Here is a 24462-nt window from a genome sequence, read left to right as displayed (position 1 = left end):
GAGCATCGGCTTGCTAAACCCACGGTTGTGAGTTCAATCCTTGAGAGAGCCACTTAGGGATCTGGGGCAAAATCAGTACTTGGTCCTGCTAGTGAAGGCAGGGGGCTGGACTCAATGACCTTTCAAGGTCCCTTCCAGTTCTAGGAGATAGGATATCTCCATTAATAAATAAAAAAATCTTCTGGAATTGTGTTCCATGGGAATATCTGTGTTCTCTCCTAGTGACAAACAGTAAGCAGTAAGATCCTCAAAAAATCCATCAGGAAGATCTGTAAATACCACTGATGAAAATGAGCCCACTATAATGCAGCACGTTGCATGCTCTCCAGCTTCAGAAGTAGATTGTTGGATTTCAGGTAGCTAGTCCTGCTTTACTTTTGGCACTATTTAATATTCTGTGTGTCCTGATGAGGCTTCTTGATAAAACAGAGCCAACAGATTTCCATAAGGTAGCTACAAACAATTATACTGATTATTAATAATGATGTGCTATGTCCAAAATAATGCCGTATCTTGATCCAAGTGTAAGCATTTAACTGACATAGGGAATTGTTTTACAATATCTGGCCAGGAATATTTGTATGTGTCAGATCATTTCTTCTCTTTGGGTGAAATTCACCCCAATACAGAGGTTCCGTATAAGGTCTAATGCACCACTTAGTGTTAAGGGCTTAAGTGGGACTTAAGTGTTGCATCGGTATTTTGCTGAACTTCTGCTCTTTAAGAATACTTACAAATTCTAAAACTGAATGTGAAGCATTTGCAGCAAATTACTTGTTGTGTAACAAATATAATGCAATCACATAGGGCCCAACCCTTTAAACACCTTATTCATGTCCATAACCCCAACAGTTCCAACAGAACTACAAATATGAGTAAGGTTATTCTTGGGTGTAAACGTTTTCAGGATCAGTCCCAGAATTAGCAGTGGTAAATTCATAAATACATACAAAGTGGCATAGAAAATGACTAAGACAAGGCTGTTTACTGTCTGAGAGGGCAATCATGTAATTATATGACAAAAGACGTGCAAAGAAGGGAAGTATTCAGCAGTATGTGTGTGACCTTGTCCTTTACATAAGGTCAAAAGAAAATCATGCATAATGCTGTTAACAGTCGGTTCATGAAATCTTTTTGAAAACAGAAACATTTTGTTAGATTTAGAGGAAATTATTTATTTTGAGGAAATACTTATCCAAAAATTGTTCTATTGTCCCCCATTATATATTTGAAATCTAGGCCACTTACCCAAAAAGAAAACATTTCAGCAATGTTTTGTACAGCGTAACTATTTTAAAGAATGGACACAAGTACAGGCTAGTGGCTAATTTATTTCCCATAAAATCCTATTCCTGTGGGATATGAAAGGTTGGTGTGAAATGTCTTACCCAGGAAAGTGTTTGAAATGTATTCAGACACTTGGTTCCCGGATCGGCTCATCTCTGAGAGGTGTGTCAGCTCCCGGTTTAGCATTCTCTTGAACTGTTGAAATAAAATAAATAAATAAATAAAAAGCTCACATCATTCTGAATGCTGTTCTACATTAATTTAACTATAACTTTATTACATGCAAATCCATAAATGAGATATTGGAAAATAAACTGTGTAGATGTTTAGAACACAGTCAGCACCGTATGGTTGAATTTAGATATTATTCAGCACTGTCGGAATTGGCAGTTTCCTACTGTCATATTAAACTGACAATAATGAATTTCTAACAGAATGTGCACATCAGGTTTTGCTGATGACGGAGAAGACTATGTTTTATGCAATTTCTCTCAAAAATTGAAGTCCTCTACTGGTTTTCAATTCCACATTTTAAATATATATTTGGTCTGTTTTGCTATATATTTGCAAAATAAAGGCAATTGCCTACATTAGGAATGCATGACAGAGGAAAAATATATTGTAAATCTAAAGAAGAAAACATATATGCTTGGATATAGTACATTACAATGCAGGATTATAGACATGTTTTCATCCTAATATGCACAAAATGATATTCCTAATTTTCAAGTTAAACTATCTTTATAGCAATATTATTCTGACCTCTGAAGTGAATTATCAAAAGGAAAAAAAACACATTACATGTATGTATGTTGCATTTACAGTATGTACAGGGATGTTATCTCTTACTATACAGTATATATAAATAACTTAAATAGCATATGCTTTATGTATTTTATATCCTAGATTTGTAATATATAACACAGTCATTTATAAATTGTCTTCTTAACCCACCTTGATGTAACCCCAAGATACAGATAACAAATAGTTTGCTTCAGGCATTTTGGAAAACTCCACAACAGAATCAACAAATCCCTTATGAAGAATTCACAGGTCAGGTAGAGGAATTCCACAAGAACAAGAATGTCCCAGTTTTCCAGTCAATAAAAAGCTTAATATTCATAAAAGCCAAAAGATTTGAAAAAACCTGGTTTTTGCTAATCCAAGCCAAAGCCAAGCTTTGCATTCGATCTTTGCAGAAGAGCTGTATGTGGGTTTATTTGCTGGCAGAACAGAATAATGAAAACAGGGATTGCACGAAGAAGCAAGAACTAATCCAAATGCATTCAGCTAGATGGCTTGAAGCACTTATGAATTATGAATAGTCTTGACTGCTTAGCCGGCTGAAGGGGGTTCCCACTCCAGATTAGTCTGGCTCAGCTGCGCTATGCGGGGAAGAAATGATGGTTGTTTTTTGAGGGGTTTGCCAGCTATAGCAATACAGCCATGTTTTTCAAAAGGAAGATTAAAATGGAGGAAGCCCTGTGCATATTTAAATAAGTCAAAAGTAGGCAGCAGCCTCCTCATCTCAATCTCTGCATATGTTTTAAAACCCTCATCATTTCAGAGACAGATGATTTTCAGTGCAAATGTTCACACAGAGATTTTTTAAAACAGGATTGCTAACTCCTTCCATAGTAACCCTAATTTTGATTTACATTTCAGATCTCTAGCAAGATAAAGGGAACAGGGAATGTTTTCCGATGATAAATTATCATATCTATACATTTTACCTCTGTTACAATCATAGACCTTAGCCCTATAATATGTGTCTACAAAGCACAATTTAAAATTTCAATCAATTGCTTTGAATTGCTACATGAATGCATTCACAATACCATTTTATAGATTTCATCAGAATTTTCATTGACATTTAAGGTTGCAATGCAATTAATTTATTAGAAAACAATCTGTTCCGTCAGTGAGAAATCAAAGGAAAACCACTATTTACTGTGTATGTGATGTAGATCAGAGTAAGAAATCACGAGTGACTATAAATATTCATACTGCTTTAGGATTTTATTGCTGTCTATTGTCTGTATGACGTCACACATCATCCAGACAGGATTCCTAAAATACAAGTGAAATTTTAGGTTTGAAATGATTTCTGTTCTCTGACTGCTTTGAATAAGTGTTATCAGTGCTGACTGGGATGATGTCATATGACTTTCTCTGTGTGTGTTAGGGGACATACATAGAGGGGAAGCCTACTGCTGTAATGTAACCCTCTGCCCCCACCAATATACAAGCGCTCAAGTACAGCGAGGAAAAAGAATATCACAGTAACATGGCAACAGTACCACATGATAATCTCCTTCCTTTACTGTGAGGCTTCCCTTCCGACTGTAATCAAGCATCAATAATAGCCTTGCTGCAAGAATTCTAGCACTGTTTGAGAATTCTAACACTGCTTTAAGGAAAACGAAAGCTAGTTTCTAAAAGCTTTTAAAACACTGGCTTTAAAAAGAGAACCATGAGCAATTATACTATTTTGTGTGACATTTACAAGCCCAAAGAATCACAATAACTGATTTTCCAGGTAACTGTTTTCAAACATCCACCTCTTTACTGCTAGACTGTGTTTTTGGTGAACAACACATGAAATAAGAATTTCCAACTGCTTGCAATGGCTATATTTAAGTCCCTGATGGACTTAGTGAAATATAAAGTATTGTTCATTCATCACACGGAAATATACTTAAATAAACTTAATTACTTTGTCATAATATGCCTATTTTCAGGGTACTGCTCAGCAGAACTATCAAGTAGCATATACAGGGAGGTCTTGCAATAGGTTTTGCTCCCCTGCTGGCCTATCCCACTGAAACTTGGTAATAAAAAAACAAAACATTTTTGTATGAAGTGTTATTCTAGCCATGTCAGTCCCAAGATATTAGAGAGGCAAGGTGGGTGAGGTAATATCTTTTACTGGACCAACTTCTGTTGGTGAAAGAGACAACCTTGTGAGCTTACACACAGCTCTGACCTGAAGAAGAGCTCTGAGTAAAGCTTCTCTCTCTCACCAACAGAAGTTGGTCCAGTAAAAAACATTTTTTGAGCAGTTATGCAAAGGCCTCTTGTGGAAAGTCCACAGAGTGGAGACTCCATTTTAATCAGGTCAGTCTACCCAATGCTGCCAAACCAGGAGCCACAAGAGGCCTCTAGGTCACAGAAGCCCCACCCAGGCTGAAATGCCAGTCTGATGGATTGAGGTATGGAAGGGAGAATGAACAGCTTCGGGCTGCTGACAGAGCTCACGAGGGGTAGTTGTGGAATCAGGATGTCTCCCATGTTTATCGCAACTCTGCCTGGCACACATCACAGGTTCCCCTCTTTCTCTTTTAATACAGGAAACTTCCACCTATTATTCCACTGACTCCCTGTACTTCCTGCACACACACATACAAAGTCTGCACACCAAAGCTTGGGCTTTGCACCCACCCATAGGTCAGAACCTGCTCACAAAGCTTCTCTTCATCCCTTGCACACAATCATTTGGAACAGGGGTTATTTAACACTTGAGCAAATGAAAGTGTGAAATCTATTTTTAATATGTTTCAGTTACTCAAGTCCAAAAGCTGAGTAACTGGTGCCACCTCCCTTTTACCAAGGAATGCCAGCATGGCAGAAGTTTAGGCATTATTTGATTGGACTCCTTACCCTCGCCATCTGTGATGCTTTATCTCTAGACAATCTGTCCACTTGTACCAATGTGTTCTCCAGACAGTAATGGGTTAGTTCATAAAATGTTCAACCACTTTAACTACTGAAGGTCAGATGAGTTCTCTATAATTGGTTTAGACAGACAACCATTCGTGCAAATGTCCAAATCCTATTCCCTGTGGCGAATGAACAGCACCAAGGAACCCACTAATCAGAGTATAGCAAGAATCATCCACAATTGTGTGGGCTAGAAGTGAAAGTAAAAGCACTGAAGATAGATCAGCTAACTGGCTACCACCCACAGCCAGCTTATGGAGAGAAGAAACAGATCAACACCCGCAGAGCACAGTGTCTGAAAATGCCTGTTAGCAAGAAACATGTATTTTTCACTTTAAAAGTGACTGGAGGCAGGGATATTGTCACATGGCTTTAGGCAACTTTATGTGGTGTGTCAGTGTCACCGGTCTTTGGCACATGATCGGTTCACTCAGGAATATGTCATAAGATCCCGGCAAGGGGGAGGTGTGAATGATGCTTGATGTGAAGGTCAGGAATCCCAGAGCTGTGGGCATGCTGGGGAATTACTTTCAATTACTAAATCTCCTTTAAGATTCATGTCAGATGAGAGAGGTTAAAAGTCTCTTGATCCAAAATCAAGGAACTATCAAGCCAAAACTTGGGGTTTTTTTATAATTATAAACAAAAAAGTAAGGAATTAATGCACACTCACCTATCTGTGTAATCACAATGAAAAGTAAAGCTCTCATAAAAGAGGAGATGAGTTCTAGCTCAGTGCTTGAAAACTACACATTGGCCATAATCCAGCAAAGCATTTCAGCACATGCTTAACTTTAAGCATGGAAGTAGTCCCATAGACTTCAAGCGTCAAGTTAAGCATTTTTTGAAGGATTTTACTGGACCAGGGCCTTTATCTATACAAAAGAACCACCACAATCAGGTGATTGTAAAAATGATTTTCAAACAAAGTTGTGTCAACAGGATTTTATAGTATTTTGTACATATACAGAATCGTGCATTTCAGCTGAGGAGCTTAAAGCACTATGCAAACATTAAAAAATGTTACCTGGCAGCACTGCTACCATAATGTAGAAAAGTACCAGGTATTATTATCCCCATTTTACAGATGGGAACTGAGGCACAAAATGATGAAATGACTTGCCCAAGGTCACACAGGATGTCTATAGTAGAGAAGGGATAAAACCCAAATCTTTTGACTCTCATCTCTGAACTTTAACAAAACCATGCCTTTCCTCTGTTCACTCAGCTTTAAGTAAACAAATTCCACCCTCTTCTTCAGGCTTATCATCAGCAACCTTTACATGACTGGTGAGCGGTACTGTAACACTGCTAAAAACATTACCATGATCAACTCCAGCCATGACAATTATCATCCTCGTTACATAGAGGGGATTACTCATGCACTTTTAATGGTATCATTGCAATATACTGTCTGAACACGGCTGGAATGTGAATTTATTCATAAATTTCCTCAATAATGTGACATAGTTAAAAATGTACAGCCCGGTGAGGCATGAGGAGGACATTCAATAACACTTAGAAGCAATTACTACTGTTCGTTTTATGGGACTCTAGATTTTTCTTTGAGTTTCACTTGATAGCAAATGTTCCAGAGAGATTCTATCTATTCTATGGTATGCCATTTGTGTGCAGGGAGAATGAATGTTGCTCCCTCTGCACAGATCAATGAATGATGTTATGTTAAAATCTCTGCAGTGGCCTCTCAGCTAAACCAATATGACAGCAAAGGGTAAAACCAACAAGCAATGAGAAAATGCCAATGGGTTTGTGTACTGCATGTTTTGTACAGCATATTACACATTTCAAAGAACTAGTGAATGAATTTAGAGTTAATGCTGCATCCCTGTAATCAATAATAATAATACTTTGCATTTATACAGTACCTTTCATCTGATCATCTCAATATATTTTACAGAGAAAGGCATTATTATCATCGCCATTTTACAGATGGGAACTGGGCCACGGAGAGGTGAAGTGACTGGGTCACACAGGGAGTCAATGGCAGAGTCAGGAATAAAACTTGGGTCTCCCTTTTCCATATCCCATGCCCTGATCAGCAGATAGTGCAATTCAAGCGTAGAGTTTTAAAAAGGAATACACATTATTTTAATAGAAGTAAAATAATGAAGAAAAGCCTACCGACCCCAAACAAACATAAAGAATGCCTGATCTTCTGAACAACAAACAGTATTCTGAAAATATCTGGGCAGTGGTGAGAAAAAGCAATCAGGTTGTGTGGAGTTTTCCTGTAATGACTAGAAAAGTAATTTCAACCAAATTAGCTCAGCCAGACACTGAATCATTCCTTGACTGATACTGGAACCACTTTTGAAGTATTCACTGGGGCATTGCTGCATAGACTGAATCATAGAATACCAGGGTTGGAAGGGACCCCAGAAGGTCATCTAGTTCAACCCCCTGCTCAAAGCAAGACCAATCCCCAGACAGATTTTTGCCCCAGATCCCTAAATGGCCCCCTCAAGGATTGAATTCACAACCCTGGGTTTAGCATGCCAATGTGCAAACCACTGAGCTATCCTTCCCCCCCTTGGAGCTCCATTTTCTTATCAGAGTCTCTCTCTTTTTTTTTTTGGTTGGTGATTCCTTTCATTATAATTCATTTAATACTCTCAGATGTTATTTTCCCAGATAGTGAAACATCTTTAGTTTTACTTTATCTAAGATGCAAATCTTTGCTTCATTCCTAGCCCTGTTAATGCTGACATATTGCTTCTATGATAGGTGTGTGGTTTCCTTTCCTCTAAGGACAAGTTGGAAACTGCCCTAGGCAAATCTTTATGCAAGTGTACCAGGCCAAAAGCCCAAGGGGCGCCGGCTCTGGAAAGGCTGTGTAAGGGAACTTCACTTCATCACCCCCACGAGGGGAGTAGCTACCCATGCTGGGAGTGTGGCTACCAGCGCTGGTGCACTGTCTACACTGCCACTTTACAGCACTGAAACGTACAGCGCTCAGGGGGGGTGTTTTTTCACACCCTTGAGCGAGAAAGTTTCAGTGCTGTAAAGTGGCAGTGTAGACAAGGCTGTAGTGTTCCAGCTCACAGGCTGCAGTAATGAGCCAGGTGCATGGGGGGGGGGGGGGGAGGGTTGGGGAGGGGGAAAAGGTGCACCTCCCTAACATCTTCCTCCTGGTAAGTCAGCTGAACAAAATAATGCTCTGGCTTTCTACGGATGAAGTAAATTTCCTTTTCATGCCAGAAGGTTAAACAAAGATCTACCCCCAGATTCACACACCCCTTTTTTTGATTTTCCAACCCAGTGCTTCTTCTCAAGGTAACCCCATTATTATTACTGCTCTTCAGACAACCGCATCATAGGTGTGCATGATGCATTACAGAGACAATAAAGACACAGGGCCAGATCCTCAGCTGGTGTAAATCAGCATAGCTCCTTTTTAGTCAATGAAGCTACACCAATTTGCTTCAAGCTACGATCTGGCCCAGTGGATGAAAAACTAAAAACATTTACAGACATTAAAGGCAAGTACAGGAGAAAAGAACTGCTATGATATTGTAATGCCTTTGCTTGGAATGTGTATACAGAAATGGGTGCTCCCCACCCTTTGTCTTAATGAAACAATTTAGTTGCATACCTCCGGTGTCTAAAAATGTTTATAAACTGCATTGCCCTCGTGACCCAGCCTTCTGACACAAATACCATCTTATATTTTATTCTTCACTTTGCCACTGTTTCTTAGAAGTCCTCAGAACAAAAGGTAGGAGAGAATTCTTACCTACAAGGATACCATTAGTGTTTGTATGGTTTCCCCTCGTTTCCTCTCCTCCCCCCACCACCCGGCCGATAAATGCAACAGGGCCAAGTCATGATCAACTTAATCGTGCTTCTAACCCAGGGGTCAGCAACCTTTCAGAAGTGGTGTGCCAAGTCTTCATTTATTCACTCTAATTTAAGGTTTCGTTTGCCAGTAGTACATTTTAACGTTTTTAGAAGGTCTCTTTCTATAAGTCTATAATATATAACTATACTATTGTTGTATGTAAAGTAAATAAGGTTTTTAAAATGTTTAAGAAGCTTCATTTAAAATTAAATTAAGATGCAGAGCCCCCCGGACTGGTGGCCAAAACCCGGGCAGTGTGAGAGCCACTGAAAATCAGCTTGCGTGCCATAGGTTGCCTACCCCTGTTCTAACCACTTCTGGTCTCAAGGCACAATTCATTCCTAGTGTAATTCCATTCATTTCTGTTTTACCTGGGAAGAATTTGGCACTCGATATTTAAAATCTAGCAGGTTACACGGAAATTTACCAGTGTAATGGGAATTAAGGCCCAATTCTGAAAACATTTATACACACAAGGGAAATGACTCCTCAGATGTATAAGTATTTGCAGGATCAGGCCACAGGGGTACGTATCAGTGTGCACCTTGAACATTCAGTTACGGTGTTTGTGGCTGGCGTGTGCTATAGCAGATTTTTTAAGTTAGATAAACCAGTCTTTGAAACCAGAACAGCTATTAACGAACACTTGGTCTCCTCTTCCAGAGCTGGGTATTTAATTCTCATAGGTGTCTAATCCTTAAGCAGCCAACATTCCCAGTGAAGCCAGTGTTTTTGCCTGAGTGAGAGCTGAATGAGGATTTCAGATACGGTCCCAACTGTCAACATGAAAGCAAAACTCCCAAGAGCAGCAGATGAGACAAAATGTGGGTTGGTCATTCTCACAATGGGCAGAAAAACAGGTAACTGATATAAATCCTGCTAGTACGTGATATTCCTTTCTTTCCTTTTTTTAAAGAGTTCTTGTATAAAAGGTAATTTCCTATTATTCTGGCTCCCCTCAAACCTATATGAACTTTGAAGCACTGTTCATTTTGGCCTATTTTGAGTCTGCCAAGCCAATACTCCTTGAAATAAGTTCTTTCTTCAGTCTGAGGAATAACAAAATTTTATCTTCAGTTTTCCTCATATTTCATCATTTACAGAATGGATTTAATCAGAAAAGATTAGTTTGCAACTGTTCCTGTTACTTCACCATTTCAGTTTGTGCCTTTTCTTTTCTTCAGCACTCTCACTAAAAGTGATGAGAAGCTGATTTTAAATATAAATGTAACAGTAAAATAATAAAGCTTTTTCAATTCATTTGGTCAATCAGTTCAAAAGAAGAGAGCTTTTGATAGGTAATTTTGATTATTTTAGTGGCTAGAGTCAGTAAACATATTATATTCAGCTATCAGTCTTTTTTCTTTTCAACGCTTTTGCAACACTTTCTTTCCTCCCCGCCCCAATCAAGTTATGATGTGCTACAAGCTACTTTTAACAAGATGCAAAACACTGAGGATTTTTGTTTTCTCTTTTGTTTATTTTTTAATCAAAAACAAACATTGAGCCATGAAATTTCCCATTTTATGTCAAGAGAAAATTGCTTTATCCTTTGTACATTCAAGCAACTACTTAAAAAAGAATAATTTCATGGCAGACTTGCTTACACAATTTTATTATTACGATTTAAAAATACATAATAAATTCAAAGCACAACTCCTAAAGAAAAAGTTGTTATAAATCAGTTAAGTGACTCCTCCCTTAAAGTAATAACATCATTCTGATCTAGATAGACTAATATTAATGTTTTACTGGTAAAATTTGCTGTTCCCTTTAAAGAATCAGAACCATGAGGTGTGTATGTATTCCTAGCTCATTTCCAGATAACTGAAAATGAAAATATGCAAACACATAATAAAAAAGCTGGAACACTGCAAGAATCAGAACCTGCCTTGAAGAAAGAAAGAAAAAGAAAGAAAGAAAGTTTCTAGATCATTTCGAGATAATTGAAAGCTGAAATATGCAAACACATAATAACAGGGTTAGAACAAGATCCTACATAGTGAACGTACTGTGAATTATCACTGCTTAGAAGAGAGTCTGAATTTCCCTATTCACATGCGAGACTTGGGGCTCATGTTACTCACCTCATGAGAATTGGGTGGGTCTAACGGAAAAAAAACCCCTATCCACTGATGTTGACGAAAAAGGTCATGGCGAAACCACCATTTTGACTTCCCTGAAAATAAATGTGTCATGTGTTTATAAGGTGCACATGCATGAGACTTTGCTGGCACATTAAGAAAGTACATGCCATTCCTGCAGGGCTAAATCTGCTTAAAGGCTTCCTCCAGTTGAAGACAAGTCCTCTAAAACATCTACTGCCTATGAATACAAATGGCAGATGCATTCTGTCAGTGCTTTCATAGCTGATTGGTATCATATAGGATTTTTGTTGGAATATTAGCATTTCTTTTGATTAGCATAAAAGCAAAAGCAGTGATAAGGTTTATAATTTCATTCTGTGTATCATTAGCAGGAATACACTGAATATTTGTACAGATAAAACACAATGTTAATATAGCACAACAGGTTGTTTGATTATAAACTTCAATTTTATTTGGGTGGATGTTTGGGTCAGTTTCTGTTTCATCTGAATCATTTTGCCCTTCCCTATCTGTAAAAACACTTGTTTCAGGATAATGAATAGAAACAACCACAGCTTGCTTCAGCATGTTAGCTTAGTGCTTTGTATTGGTTACCTGACTCACAAACTTACCACAGAAACCTTTGACGGATGTCTGACGCCAACATTATTTATCTACCAAAATCTGCTAGGGCCTGATTTCTCAGCAAGACAAGAATCCAACAAAAATCCCTCATGATAGCTCAAATGAAGATTACTATCTATTGTGTTATCTATAGCATCCATCCATGGTAAGTGCTTCTTACCATGTAAAAGAAAACACAGAACACAACTGAGCACTTCTCAGTAGAATGTGTGTTTTAAAAGAACATATTGACATGGTCATATGTTCTAACCAAAAGCATATCCTGCACTCATTGAAGTTAATAGCAAAATTCATCCTGACTTTAGTGGCAGCAAGATTAGGCCAAAAATTAATAGCACCTCTCCTAGGAAAACTGATTGTCCACAATTTGGGGGGGAATTAATTATAGTTGTCTAACCTCACTCCAATGTGATAAGTTTAGATTAAAATTGTAAATGGGAAAAGTCCATTTTTTTACTACAGACTAAACATCTTGCTTTACAAAGGCATTTTTAGAGAGTTCCATAGGTGTAAAGTGTTTTCTGAAATTAACTGGAAGCTTGGCTCAGAAAATGAAAAACAAAGATCAGGAAACAAAAGAAAGATCAGTACTAGTCTGAACTGAATGACAGGAAGCAACAGCAAAATATAATTAGATGACTAAAGCAAGCAGACTACAGGCATAAAATGTCTTAATTAAAGAAAGACCCCCTGATACAACTAACAATATCTATGGCCTTGAGAGAAACCAATGCTCTAGAAGGCGGAAGGTCTTATACCAAAATGTTTGATCAATCAGACCTATGCAAGCCACACTGATAAAGCCACTTGTGCCAAAGGAAGCTGACCAATTTAGTAGGAAGAGCCCACGATAGAAACCACAAACCAAATAACTACCCCCGCTCTTCATTAGCTATTTATGAAGCTGCCCATTTGGAGAGGATGGTGCATGCTAGTGAATTCCCCGCCTCCCACACTGCACTACTCTCAAAACGCAGGACCTTTAATCCCTAAACCTGCAGCGGTGAAAATGGAATATAGTAGGGGTCTTAATGCTTGATTGCCAGAGTGTTCTCGGCCTCCCTCAGTCTCCAATTAACAGATGTATTCAGGCTTCATGGCTCTTTTCGTTGTCTCATTAAACAATGCATTTAGACAGGAAGGGGCTTAAAGCTTTCTTCCAAAGTCAATCCCAAGAGCCGGACTGGGGAGAACTGGCACTTATCTTTTAGGTGATTTTGCCTCAGTTGGAGCCTACATCTTTAGAAAGAAGACCAAGAGGCAAGTGTGTTTATCATTTAACAAAGGGAGTGTGAGAATGAGAAAGCTACTGTTGTGAAATGTATATACCTAGCATTTAAATTAAATTGAAATCTGTGATTCACATCCTGCAGTCTTTATTTAAGCAATTTCACAGGGCTTTCATAAAGTAGGAAAACTAGCTCTAGGAAATTAAAATAATTCTGAATCCTGAAATGGCTTTTCCTAGATGTGCATAATGAGAAAAACTCTGGCAACTCTTAAACAGCAAAAGTCTGTTTGCTTTATAAGATGAGGCATAAAGTGTAAATAAAGCCCAGTAAGACATGGCTTTGTATCTCTTAAAATACTGTATGAAAAACAGTGGCAGCTGGTCCTCCCAAAATGAAAATGCACCTAATACAGCCATCTAAAAACATATGGAATGTACTAATGAATGTAAATACATTGTAATTAAAAATCATTCTAACACAGAGCTACGCAAATAATTTGTGGAATATTTGTGTGTGCAGTATTTGCCCAGCTGTGCTACAACGGTTGTTTTTTTATTTTTTTAAACATACAGCCGAGGCCCTCCAGTCAGAGCAGTCTCTCTCTAAGGCATTCTATTTGAGCGTGCCTCCAAACTGCCTCGTTTTCCTTTTGATAACCCAACACCACTATGTTTCATGTGTGCCCTACTGAGAGCTAGCATGTGAGAAGGGAACCCAAAGGACAGAACATGTGTGAAGAGTTGGCATTGATTAGTGGTATGTTTGTGAATGTGATGAGAAATGAAACTCCTTCTAACACTGCTAAATTCCATAATTGGCACCACAATGAGCTCAAACAAAGAGTCCCAAAAAGTACACAATACCAAAAAGAGTATCAACATTATCACCAACTGGAGAGGAGGAATGTTGGTGAAAGATTCCTACTTGAAACAAAGAACAAATCCCTAAATACTATTAAGTTTCCCGAACGGGTTTCTCTCTTTTCAAAGTGTTCATTTTGCTTCTTTTCTCCCTCATTTTTCTGAGTATTATCACTGTCTTGCTGATTTTACACAGGCAAACTGAAATGGCAATTTTGATGAAGAGTTTAGAGGGGCCTGTCTCGCTCACCCATATTGGGCAAGTCAGGAGTACCTCCACTGAAGCCAATTGACTTACACCAGTATAATATTAGTGTGAGACCAGAATCAGGGCTTAGAACTTGGGCCCAAGTTGGACCAGGAACTGAACTTCTCCAAAGATCAAAGATCCCACCTTTTCTAAAGGCAAAAGAACTACCAATCACAGCCCCCCCAAAATCAAAGATTTTGCTCTCAGAAATTAATAGCTCAGTGGTTTGAGCATTGGCCTGCTAAACCCAGGGTTGTGAGTTCAATCCTTGAGGGGGCCACTTGGGGAATCTGGGGCAAAATCAGTACTTGGTCCTGCTAGTGAAGGCAGGGGGCTAGACTTGATGACCTTTCAAGGTCCCTTCCAGTTCTAGGAGATGGGATATCTCCATTATAATTTACTGATACTATTCCATGTCCAGTTACCTCACTTCATTCCCATTCAGGCAAGGCCTCTTGCCTTTTCAATTATTCACTTTTTAGCCCTGCCCTCAAATAATTATTCACCTTTTGAACCTGCCCTTGAGCAATTATTTACCTATGACACACCCTAAAACACCATGACTGAAATGTCTGGAGAACAAAAAGTTCAAAATGGTCAAGCCACCACAAAAGCCCAATTTTTTTTTAAGAGTTAGTGCCTAATGGGCACTGGCCTGTGTTGGAGACAGTGGGGAATCATACCAACAAAGGAGGTCTCCTGGGGATTGAGGATGTTATTTGGAAACTGGCTAGGCTCTAGTGCTGGCAAGGCCAAAGCATCAGATTGTCAAACTTACATACGGAGTATTAAATAAGTACAATTGTTCCTCTAGACTGTTAACACTGTATTTGTGAGGCAGAATAATCAACTTTGATTATAATTATTCATTTCAGAGAACAAAGGAGCGAGGGAAGAGGATTTCAGGGTACGGACAGGGCCAGATTAATTCTCCTGTGAGCCCGGGGCTATTTGATTTTGTGGGGCCCCTGTATACAAGTCTTTGTCCTGGGAGGGAGTTTGGTGCAGGAGGGGGCTGGAGCAGAGGATTGGGGTACTGGAGGGGGTAGGGAGTTTGGGTGCAGGAGGGGGATTCTGACCTGGGGCAGGGGGTTGGGGTGGAGAAGAGGGTGCGAGGTGCAGGCTCCGGCTGGGAGGCGCTTACCACAGGTGGCTCCCAGCCGGCAGCACAGCAGGGCTCAGGCAGGCTCCTAGCAGGTCTCTGCGGCCCCAGGGTGGGAGGGGGACAGCGTGTTCCGTGCGCTGCCTGCGCCTGCAAGTGCCATCCCTGTAGCTCCCATTGACTGGTTTCCAGCCAATGGGAGCTGTAAGGACGATGCTGGGGGCAGGGGCAGCGTGTGGAGCTGACGTGCTGGCAGCCAGCTGCTTCCAGGAGCAGCATGGGGCCATGGTGAGCGCCCCTTTTAGAGGCCTGGAGATCATTGCCTGTGATTTATTTTGCGGGGTCCCCCTTGAGCCAGGGCCCTGGGCTGCAGTCCCTAAAGCCCCTGCCTTAATCCGGCCCTTGGTATGGAGTGATGAAGTAGATTGTTAAAATTTACGACAGTCTATTTTCATAGTACATATATGATGATGATCTGAATTCTGTGACTAGTTCTTCTCTGCATAGTGTAAACAAGAGACAGGTCAGACCCAATCCTCAAATTTGAACATCCTGAACTTCAAGAGGGTTTAGACCAGTATTTCTCAACCAGGGGTACATGTAGCCCTGGATGTATGTTGGTCTTTCATCTAGATATTTGTCTAGTTTTACAACAGGTTACATAAAAAGCATTAGTGAAGTCAGTACAAACTAAAATTTCATATAGACTATGACTTGTTTATACTGCTCTATATATTATACACTGAAATGTAAATACAATTTATATTCCAATTAATTTATAATTATATGGTAAAAATGAGAAAATAAGCAATTTTTCAGTAATAGTGTGCTGTAACACTTTTGTATTTTTGTGTGTGATTTTGTAAGCAAGTAGTTTTTAACTGAGGTGAAACTTGGGGTACGCAAGACAAATCAGACTCCTGCTAGGTGGGTAATGATTTTTACATACTGTGAAAATTTTTGATATTGAAATATTTTCCTGTTCTGAATTGGGATGAAAAATCAAAGTCTTAAAAATGTTCACTAACCACACACAGAGACACACACACACACAGGTTTGGGTCAATTGCAGTTTTGTTCACCTAATTTTTGAAACGTTTTGTTTTGTTTTTGACCATTTTTTTAACTCTAAGTAGCTTAATTTTTTAAATGAAAACTTGTCATGAACCAGAAAACCAGATTTTTTTCTTGTAAAAATGTCAAAATATTTTGTTTCCACAATTTCAAAACTTTTTTTAGTTGAAAAAATTCATTGAAAATGAACCATTCTCACGGGGAAAAAAGACAAATCAGCATTTTCTGACAAAAAAAGTTTTGTTGAAAAATTCCCAACCGCTTCCAGTCCCTGGCCTGTTCTGGCTGCACTAAAATCCTGGATCCAACACTCCCAAATCTTGGATTGTTCAAAATCTGGATCTCAGATGTAATGTTCACAATTTGCACTATTATCTTCAGAAAATGCAGTGCCTATTTTCCCTGTACTAGATCAAGGCATTCTTTCTAAACCTGAATGAGAAGACTGAAGTTCAAACATACATCAAATGAATTGTCCCCACCCTCAAGTGTAAACAGCCTCTAATCACATTTTGCATCAAGCATAATGATTTCACAACTCAGGCTAATTCCAAAAACTGTAAATTCAAGAATCACCTAACAGCACTAGGGTATGTTTGCATCATACTTTACAAGGGCGCCATGCATTTCAGAATGCATTTAAGATCTTTAATGATAATTACAATACACTTCTAATGGCTGTTGAAGATCAGCTAACTTGCACTTCATGAGGTCTCCCAAACGCTTAGTTACTGTCTTTGTTTCCGTAATGACAGTCCCTGAACAGCTGCAGCCGATAGAGGGGAATACCAAATAACCCATCAGGAACTGATGTGCGGAATTCCATGAATCATACCTACTTAACTCTGCTTATAAAAACAAAAGACATGGAAGTCTCTTTGTCTTGCTAACTGTTGCTTAACTTTACAAGCCTTTCTTTGTAAGCCAATTGGCTATTTTAAAGCATATTAAACAAAGGAAATTACAGTAAAGTAACCAAAAGACTAAACAATTTGGCACCAGTTAAGGGAAACATCACGTACGAAGTGGGCAAGATTGAGTGCTGGCAGACTCACAAAACAAATGCAAATGTGGAAGCTGTGCAGCAAGGCACATAGACCCTTGGCGTGCTGCCCTGAGCAATGTTAAACTGCTTGATGTGGACTGCCAGAGTTTACATTAGTGCCCTCAGATTTATTTAGCCACTGTCTCCTGACAGTTAGGTGTGGGCTTGCTGGTCTCTCTCTGTTTGTTTTGTTTTTTGTTTGATTGGAACACCCTTTGAAATAGTGGTGAAGTGGAAGAGTCATGTTTATGCCAGGGGCTCCCTTGCAAAATAACAAAGACAATGGTTTGGTGAGCTGTCTCACTAGCAAATACCTATGCATACAGTGATGGTCAAAAATGTTATCTGCCTGCGGGATTTAATTCTGCTCTTTACACCCACTTCTCCTGGAGACTTCTTTAACAGCTGACATTTCTAAATCCAGGTGAGACAAATTGCAAGGAGTTATATTACAGTATGTCTAGCAGCACTGAGCCGTATCATCAATGTTAAGGCTCCCTTAACTTCCATCACAATACAGGCATAACAAAGTTTCAAAACCGGTGGGTCAACAAGAAAGACCCTGTGATGTCACCAAAGTATGTATATACAAAATTCAAACTGTTTCTGCAAATAATGAATTACATTATTCATAGGGCTCGCTGGGGACTTTTGGATGAAATGTTTTTTGTTGGAAAATGCCCAGTTGTCAAAATGGAAACTTTTTATGGAAACATATTGGTTCTAGCAACACTTTCATTGGGAAGATTTCTCCGGTGCTGGGTGGAATTTCTGGCCTAGAGCAGGGTGAGGATACCAATATCCAAGTAGTTAGGGCAATGCAATCACCTGGGTGTGGTAGACAGGCTCAAGTCCCTGCTCTCCCTGATTCAGACTAGGGACTGGAAACTGGGTCTCCCACATGTGAACTCCTAACCACCAGTCTAATGGCTATTCTGCGCTAGGGCTGTCACAGATTTTGACCAGAAATTCTATCCTGGGCCTGAAGAACCTACCCAAAACCAATAGAGAAGGGGCTCTGCCTGATTCAGAACAGAGACTTGAACATGGGTCTCCCACATCCAGGTGCTATAGAGTCAGTAAGTCTTTCTCTGGCCCAGCAACTATTTATTTAGACAAAACGGAGCTCTAATAGGATAGATTGAGACAATGACTGACTCTAAAGTCTGGTGGTTAGGACTCTTGCCCAGGGCGTGGGAGACTGAGGTTCAGGTCTCTCTCCTCTGATCCCTGGACGTAACTTCGCTATTCTGGGGTAGTCTCATGCACCCTCACTTTTCTGGGGGGAAATCTGGAAGGAACAGAATCAGTTGTCAAAACCTTTTTTGGTGAAACAGATTTTACTTTCCAGCCTGCCTTTATCATCTATCAACTGCAAAGTTGCACAGTCTGGGTGCAGAGGCTCTGAATACTGGCTTCAAAAACTGCTGTGCTATTCAGGGGATCCTGCACTTATAAGTGGATGGACTCTGTGATGTAAAAGGTCTTTTCCAGCCCTAGCTTCTATGACCTTAAGGCCTTAGAAAACCATCAAGCTGGGAGTTGGAGAACTAGTAGGTCAGTTGGGGAATTATTTACCCCACGCTTTATGATTTGGGGATGCACCGAGCCTGTGTCTACCAACCTTGCTCCGTAGAGCCCAAATGCTCTAGGGGGCCTGTGATTCTGTCTCTATGGAAGATGAGTCTGTAGACAGCTGCATAATGCCAAATGCAGCATTAGGGGGCTGCTATATCAGGAGGCCCATGACTCACAAACCTCCAGAGACGACTCAGTATCTGCCTAGGCAGTGAACTGGATAGGCCACTAAATGCAGAATGATAAGTCATATCTTACAATAACATTAAAATGTACAATACATATTAACATTTAATATCTACAGACGACTAAGGGTAAGTTAGTTTTATTTCACTCAAAGCTGAAACTATAGAACTGTCTTGTTAGTATTTTACATAAATAATAAACTCCATCTTTGCAGTATTCCGTACATTCCCACATGCTTAGTTTAGGGAATCCACAGGGAATGAGGCCAGTGCCAAGGGGCAATGACTAAGGCAATGTGGAACAGAAACTCACTTAGGGTTGTTTTTTTCAGCGTTGCTCTCTTTCTAATTTTGGAATGCAAATCATTTCTTAAAAAGAAAAAAAACAGATTTCCCATTTCCCAAAACCACCACCATGCTTGGCGTGATAGGCAGTCTGCTTCCCGGAAACTCTGGTCTGGAATAGCAAGAGGTCTGGGGTATTTGGAGGACAGGATTAAGTGCACCGGTAAAGACATGTAGTAAAGACTTTACCTAGGGAAGGAGTACTCAGAAGACAGAGCTTTGCCTTTCTGTAATGGTTCTATGCTGGGCTCAAGCCTGTGCTTTGCAGCCTCTACTCCCATTAGCCTCAATACAAGCTGAGGTTGTTTAGCACCTAGCAGGATCAGGCCCTTAGTTTTTCACTTTCCTTGAGTAATTAATTTACATTGTTGGCAGACCCATGTGCCAACTCTTTATGACCAGGATGGTGTCACACATGGCTTTTCCTCCCACAAAATGCTTTTTGTATAAGAGGTCTGAGAATCACACTGCAAACACGAATTCAGAGATCCTCTGCTGTTGTTGCAACTCTGTACTTTTAAAACTACGTCTGTCAGGAAGGAGACAGGAAATTCGAGTCACACTTGCAACAGCTGTGCCATGCCTACTATCATTCTCAAATGACGTAGTTTGGCTTTAGTGGCACAGGGCCAGGAACTCAGCAATAACAGAGGTCAGGAAGATAGGTCACGGTTTATACTGTTCTGCATTTGGGATCGTGCTGAGTCTATTTGCTTTCTTCCTTTCTATACTGTTTCTCTTTCCGTTCTTCTTTAATAATGTGGAGCCTAAGCATCCTGTTTTCAAAACATCTGACTGTTTTGTTGTTTACCAATGCCCTACTTAAAAGCTTTTGATTCAAGCAAGATAGTCTACTCAGATACTTTACGAGATTAAAAATGTTCCATTAATTTGTTGTCAAATTTTCTGATTGTTTCTAAACAGTCTTTCAAAAGCCTCAATACTTCCAGTTGAAAAGTTTTCAGACTGCGCAGCTCACTTGAAATAATTTTACTCTGTGCCATGAAAAACTGTTTGCCATGATGGCACAAAACCAAGAGACATTTATCACCAACTCATTTAGATGTTTGTTACCATGGCAAGAAAAAAAGAATAAGCTGCAAACCATTTCATGTTATTCTTTCATAGCTGGAAATGACTCTTGGAATCTGACCAGAACACGTACAAACACATTTTAGTTCAAGTATATGAATGAGCAAAGTTTAAAGAAAGTTGAATCTAACCAATGAACACTAACACTGCACATAGTAAAATCATAATTTTTAACAATTACACAGTGGCTGAATTACTTAATCAGAGGTTTTCACCTGTAAGAGTCCAAATGTGGGAGAAAATCTCAAAATACGGGATAGTTCTGCCCCATGTGTGAGGCCCTATTTTCTTCTCAGTCTAAAGCCTTACTAATGGCTAGATCTGTTTTTCACGCAAGCTGATAATTATATTCTTTTCTTGAAAGCAAGCCCTATTATACTTGTATTACTTTCCATGCCCCGGCATGCTGTAGTAAGAACTAGTGGAGGAGGAGGAAATTTGAAATGACCTGGGATTAATTTCTTTAACATATTCCATAGAATCTCAGTTTATGATTCAGCATTTCCGGTGTAATTTATTTCCAGTTAGGAAAAGAAGAATAGCCCTGGATTTGTGTGGCACAAAAGTAAAACAGGTTCTAATCATGAGGGCTAATCCAAAGGAATGAAGGAATACACAATGTCTAACATCTTTGTAAGAGATAGAGCACACACATTTCAGAAACCATATGGGTTTGCTTCATCAGGTTGATGGGTGTAAATATTGCATAAAAGCATGGGCATAAATATTGAATTTGGAGCAGCAATACTTGTGACTTTGAGATCTTGTGCACTTAGACTTTGCTGCTGGGTGCAAAAGCAGGAGATCTGCTCAGATGCCAGTCAAGTGCTCATTTGGGCAATAGCTAGGAACATTGCAGAGGTGGTGCCTATAGCCCCAGGGAGTGCCTTATGTCAATCAACAATAACCCCTCTGGCCAATTAAGGACTGACTTTGATGGGTTCTTAATAGAATCTCATCTGCTCACAGAGAGCAGTTCTCTCTCTGGCTGGGAAGGTTGGAGCTGGAAGCAGAAGCTGAGGGGTGGAGAGAGTGGTGGTTTTAAAGGATTATTTTGAGCGGTAGTCAGGGCTTCTGCTGTATTTTTTCCCTTTATATCTTTTCTGTATTTTTCTTCTGAACTTTCCCCCCATTTTTTCCTACATTCAGCATAAAGTTTAGTTTGGGATTTTTTTTTTCAAATTAATTTTAGCAAATTTTTACTCCTTGTATGAAAACTCAAATTCTCCTGCATCTCTTCCCTCCCCCCAAAAAGCAGCCCTTTAATGAAAACACTTTTACGTATGTCCCAGTGTTATGGCACTGCACCTTAATCATGTACTGAATATAAAATGCTGTCAACTCGTACCATAATATTAAAAACACAAACCAAATGCTTAGAGAAAGGGACAGTTGCAGTAAAACATTATCCCATAATGTTTAGAGTTTGCCATTATTATTGAAAAGCCAAGTTAATTTCCCCAGCCTGATCATTTGTTACAGTTACACACTTTTCAGTGGGTGCCTGTGGTAGTATTTTTTCCAGGGAGAACAGCTGTAATTGACACCTTGTAAATTTTCTGATAGACAAATATCAATGTAATGATGTGGTTTTACTCCATTGTACCATATTATAATTCTGAATCCACGGAATGCTAAATGTTTTCCTGGTTCTGCTTTTCTATGACAAATTTTCTCCAATTTATAAGTTACTTTGTAAGTAACGTTTTTATTTACCATCCTACTTCTAACTGTATAAAAATGTACCTAAGGTCCACTGGAACATATCACCAAATCCAAGGATTAATTTCACAGTGTAAATATATTCTGCTTGAGAACCTATGCTATCGTTTACCATTTGCACTGTTTAATTCTTGCAATAGCATAAGGATACAGATAGTTCAAAGCATTTAAAGTTCCCATCCTTAACATAAAGTACTAGGAAAAAGTACCAACAGTGTTTAAATGAACTTTGTCAGATATTGCACTGTGCATGCTTGTCTGCTGGTGGACACAATTACAGACAGCAACACTTTTTGTCTTATATTACAGCACTTATTCTTTTTATTTTCAGCCTTTGATATTTTAGGAAGAAGTTATCCCATCGCTTACCTTGTTAGATGCCATCTCACTGACTGATCGGTAGGTCTGAATGGTTTCAAGTTGATCTAAACACCAGTCTAATTCTTCCAGCGTTTCCATTGCTAATTTTTGATAAGATTCTTCTGCAAATAAACACACAGACATGTAGTTAGGCTTGAGCGGCTGCAGACTTTCCATGGTAGAGTCACTGACACAGCTGGAGGCAGCACTACTGTAGGTGGTACAATGCTCCTTCATCATGCGGTCTGGGTACTTCTGCTCCAGGCTCCAGGAGGAGAACAAATCAACTTACGTCCTTCCTGTGAATGGCTGTCCCCCACCCCCCTTTTCTTTTTTTTTGGCTTTGAAGATGAGATGTCGGTAATACATCAACAAACTTCCTCTAAAAAGGGGGTGTGGGAGGAATGCTCTCTGACAGACTCATCTGCATGTATGTGGATTAAGATTGCACGCTAATAAAAGCAGTTCCTTGTAAGCAAGTTTTTTTCCCCTCCTCCTAAGCCTTACTCATCACAGCGTTTCTTGTCTAAAGTGATGACATTTAAAAAAAAAAAAAAGTAAAATGTCATTAAGTGAGATGGAAGCAAGTGACTTGCTTCAGTTACTTTTTTCTCAGAAGAAACAAGCCACGCTCTTTTCAAGTAAAATGAAAAAGAAACCAATCGTTGTCAGTAAATCTTTAAGCAATGCAATCACTGAGGGTATTGTACGTGTGTGATCTTTGAGTAACTTTTCCATGCGGTAGTACTGCCTCAAACAAGGTTAGGAGTACAGTTTGTTTGGGTGCTACATGAGAGCCCTCTGATAGGGATACAATCAGACAGAAACTTTATGGGAGTACAGGATGAGTGATTGACTCTATTGGTTAAAGGGAACGATGCTTCTCTTGTTTTACTAAACAAAGTTAAAACTTCCCTTTGGTCTCAGCCAAGATCATAGGGAAATTATGAACTGGATTCTCAGATGGAAACAGAAATGAGCTGTCTCTGCTTTTGCTAATATTGTATTCCTCTCGATTTGTAAGTGTTTCAACTAGAAAAGCATAAATCTCCTGGAAGAATTGCTAAGCAGCTCTCAAGGTAAAAATAAAGGTTTACACACTTCACTATGGCTCATAAAAATAACTTCAAACCCTTTAAATATAACTACCTACCATACCTATTGACCGAAAGGGACACACACATACCAATACATATCTTCCTCAGTTCAAGGAGTCAGGATTTTAAATGATACCGGTTAAAGCAAACTGCAATCATAATAGAGTGAATAGAACTCTAGACTTCTACTGACTTAGAAAAATATACACACACTATAGGCCCTATTCAGCTCTGTGAGTGCAACTTTTACCACTTTGTGCTGGAGGTTGTGGATGTGCTGAAAGAAGAACTGGTCTAGAGGGAGGGGCAGGAGCAGTAGTGTCACTCTCCCTTGGGAGCAACTTTACATTTTGGCAGGGATTCCAAAGGGTTCTCACCAGTGGTGGCTCCCTAGCAGTTGCCCTGAATCAATGCATCGTTCAGCTGCCCTGGCTCCATTTCTTTCTGAGCCACCATGTTTATGGAAAAAAGAACGAGGAGTCCTTGTGGCACCTTAGAGACTAACACATTTATTTGAGCATAAGATTTCGTGGGCTAAAACCCACTTCATCGGATGCATGCAGTGGAAAATACCTTTTCCGATGAAGTGGGTTTTAGCCCACAACAGCTTATGCTCAAATAAATGTGTTAGTCTCTAAGGTGCCACAAGTACTCCTGTTCTTTTTGCTGATACAGACTATCACAGCTACCACTCTGAAACCTGTCACCATGTTTATGGAGTGTACCAACTGGCTCTATGCTCCTTCGTTTGCAGCATTGCACCCTCCACACCAGATGGCTCACTCACTGCTGGGGTGTGAAATAGATTTCCACTAGCTTCTGGTTCTACAGTTACTGCACATAGGCCTGATCCAAAGCACTCTGAAGTCAACAGAAGAACTCCATGGGACCTTGAATTACATATACAACTAGTCGAATGGCT

General features: G+C 39.6%; 1 protein-coding gene across 8 annotated transcripts in view; it reads right to left on the bottom strand.

The window, feature by feature from the left end:
• PDE4B (phosphodiesterase 4B) overlaps nucleotides 1-24462 on the bottom strand; it is a 380290-nt gene that overhangs the window by 12994 nt on the left and 342834 nt on the right. For 6 of the 8 annotated variants that reach the window (XM_005300089.5, XM_005300088.5, XM_005300091.5 and 3 more), the window contains 2 exons: nucleotides 22453-22565; nucleotides 1389-1482 (listed from right to left, as the gene is read on the bottom strand). In XM_005300089.5, the coding sequence (XP_005300146.1) occupies nucleotides 1389-1482; nucleotides 22453-22565 (207 nt within the window). Of the gene's footprint in view, nucleotides 1-1388; nucleotides 1483-2241; nucleotides 2769-22452; nucleotides 22566-22735; nucleotides 23299-24462 lie in introns of those variants that run through there. The other 2 variants (XM_065553991.1, XM_008166643.4) reach the window with 2 other exon arrangements.

This window comes from Chrysemys picta, chromosome 8, assembly GCF_011386835.1.
Source record: "Chrysemys picta bellii isolate R12L10 chromosome 8, ASM1138683v2, whole genome shotgun sequence".
Classification (NCBI taxonomy): Eukaryota; Metazoa; Chordata; order Testudines; family Emydidae; genus Chrysemys; species Chrysemys picta.
Note: the sequence above shows the minus strand (reverse complement) of the source record. Positions and strands in the feature narration are given on the sequence as shown.